The sequence below is a fragment of the Sinocyclocheilus grahami genome, unplaced genomic scaffold (assembly GCF_001515645.1).
Source record: "Sinocyclocheilus grahami isolate Dianchi unplaced genomic scaffold, SAMN03320097.WGS_v1.1 scaffold1278.1, whole genome shotgun sequence".
NCBI lineage: Eukaryota > Metazoa > Chordata > Actinopteri > Cypriniformes > Cyprinidae > Sinocyclocheilus > Sinocyclocheilus grahami.
Window position 1 is genome coordinate 249,439 of NW_015506457.1, and position 2,486 is coordinate 251,924.

At 44.0% G+C, this 2,486-nt stretch overlaps 1 protein-coding gene across 2 annotated transcripts in view; it reads right to left on the reverse strand.

Annotated features, from left to right (window-relative positions):
• The window catches only part of LOC107568753 (gastrula zinc finger protein XlCGF57.1-like), a 28,415-nt gene extending 26,371 nt beyond the window's left edge, over nt 1–2,044 (reverse strand). For both annotated transcript variants that reach the window (XM_016254749.1, XM_016254748.1), the window contains exon 1: nt 1,800–2,044. In XM_016254749.1, the coding sequence (XP_016110235.1) occupies nt 1,800–1,881 (82 nt within the window). In that variant the 5' untranslated portion in view covers nt 1,882–2,044. The remainder of the gene's footprint in view (nt 1–1,799) is intronic.
• Between the last annotated feature and the right edge of the window lie 442 nt (nt 2,045–2,486).

A 2,486-nucleotide genomic window follows, 5' to 3' on the forward strand; every position in this document is an offset into this window, starting at 1 on the left:
CTCACTCACACACACGCACACTCTCTCTCACTCACACACACACGGACACTCGCACACACACACACACGCACACTCTCACACTCTCTCACACACACACTCTCACACACACTCTCACACACACACACGCACACTCTCACACACACACACACACTCTCTCACACACACGCACACTCTCACACACACTCTCACACGCACACACATACACACACACTCACATACACACACACTCTCTCACACACACACATACACTCTCTCACACACACAAACTCTCTCACACACACACACACTCTTTCACACACACTCTCACACGCACACACACAGACACACGCACACTCTCACACACTCTCTCTCACACACACACACACACACACACACACACACACACACACACACACACACTCACACACACACACACACACACACACACACACACACACACTCACACACACACACACACTCTCACACACACACACACACACGTGAGCACACTCCCTCTAGTATTTGTAAATATTAAGCCGCAAAACGATTCATATTTAAATATGAATTCTGTGTGTCTCTGTGTTAATGAATGGCGCAGACGCGCGGTGTTGTGTAGTACTCGTACTGAAACGCTCGTGACGCTTGCGGTGATATTAACCTCTGCCTCTCACTAATGAGGACATAAACACATGAACAACATCTCCAGAACTGCTCTGAGAGTCACTTCATCAGCATCTGAGTAAAACTATCCTCATGTCACACACACACAGAAATGTAAAGGTATTCACGGCAACCCGTCAAAATAAAAGTTCGGTTTAACTTGAAGACATTGTAACCTAATGGAGGAAGTTGTGGCCTAATGGTTAGAGAGTTGGACTCGTAACCCAAAGGTTGTGGGTTCGAGTCTCGTGAATGTGAGTGTACATCGCTCTCTTCTACCTTCAGTACCAGGACTGCGGTGGATGGGTAAATGCAGAGCACTAACTCCGAGTACGGGTCACCATACCTGGCCACGTCACTTTCACTAACAGGCTACTACTACTAAAATTATTAAAACCTTATTTTTAAGGAATAAGGTTTTAATTCCATGTGATCACAAATTAATCGGCGGTTCGGCGCAGCGCAGACGTGATTTAATACGGGTGTCCCTTTTCTATGTGAAAAAAAAGATAAATTCCAGTTTCTGCTGTTTGAGTATGGCTTGGGATGGTGTAGTTGGAGGCTGGGAGCCCCGGCTGGCTCGTGCGCGCAGTTGAAATGCGGCTAATAATGTCTGACTGGCACATAACTGAACAAATGTAAACGGGTTAAGGCGGGGCCCCTGGGCTGCAGCCCATTCAAGCCCAATGGCAAGTCCGGCCAGGACGCAGGTGTGTTCAGACTGCTCGGTGTATCACATCAAAGTATCGCGAGAGCGGTTCTAGAGCAGGTTCCAGCGCATCGAGGCGCCGGAGGTAACGCAGTGTAAATAAGGTATGTTGACGTCATGCACTGCAAAAAACAGAATGAGGAGTAACCATGGGAACGGATAGCGGCGCCTTCCCGAAATGCAACGCGAGTGAAAAGATCGTGACGTAACGCCTCATTCTGTATAACATATCTATAAGTCATAAAACTGTCATTAGGGAAATATTATAGAATACCAATGAGTGGTTATTGCCCAGCAATGCATCTGATTTCTTCCAACATTAAAAGTAGGAGGCAAGTAAATGAGTAAATGAGACAGCTCCATGTAAAACACACGGCTTCAATTATGACATTTTCACAAATATCGCTCACTTGTGTAGAAGCAGACATTCTGATGAAGATGAAAGTGTAACCTGTGTGTGTGCCTCTGAACGCTTCTGCAGCCCTCGCGTCTTCTCGCTCCTCTTTCACCGCCGCCATCTGTGTAATAATCATCTGCTCATCACAGTCCGATGAGGAGGACGAACAGAAGACACAAAAGCAAGATAAATCTCGCTGTGATTGAAAAGGTCATTAAATCTCCTTCACACACTATAATATAGATGGTCTGCATCGATTTCTGCTTCTTCTTCTTCTTTGGTGTTTATTGGCGGTTGGCAAACCAGCTTATAGGTGCATTACCGCCACCGACTGGACTGGATTTATGCAATATATATGATGGGAAAGGGCCATATATACACACATACACACATACACATATACACACACACATACACATATACACACACATATACATATACACACATACACACATATATAAATATATATATATACACACACATATACATATACACACATACACACATATATATATATATATACAGTGGGTACGGAATACACACACACATACACACACACATACACATATACACACACACATATACATATACACACATATATAAATATATATATATACACACACACATACATACACATATACATACACATATACACACACACACACATACACACACACACACACACACACACACACATACATACACATATACACACACACACACACACACACACACAAACAC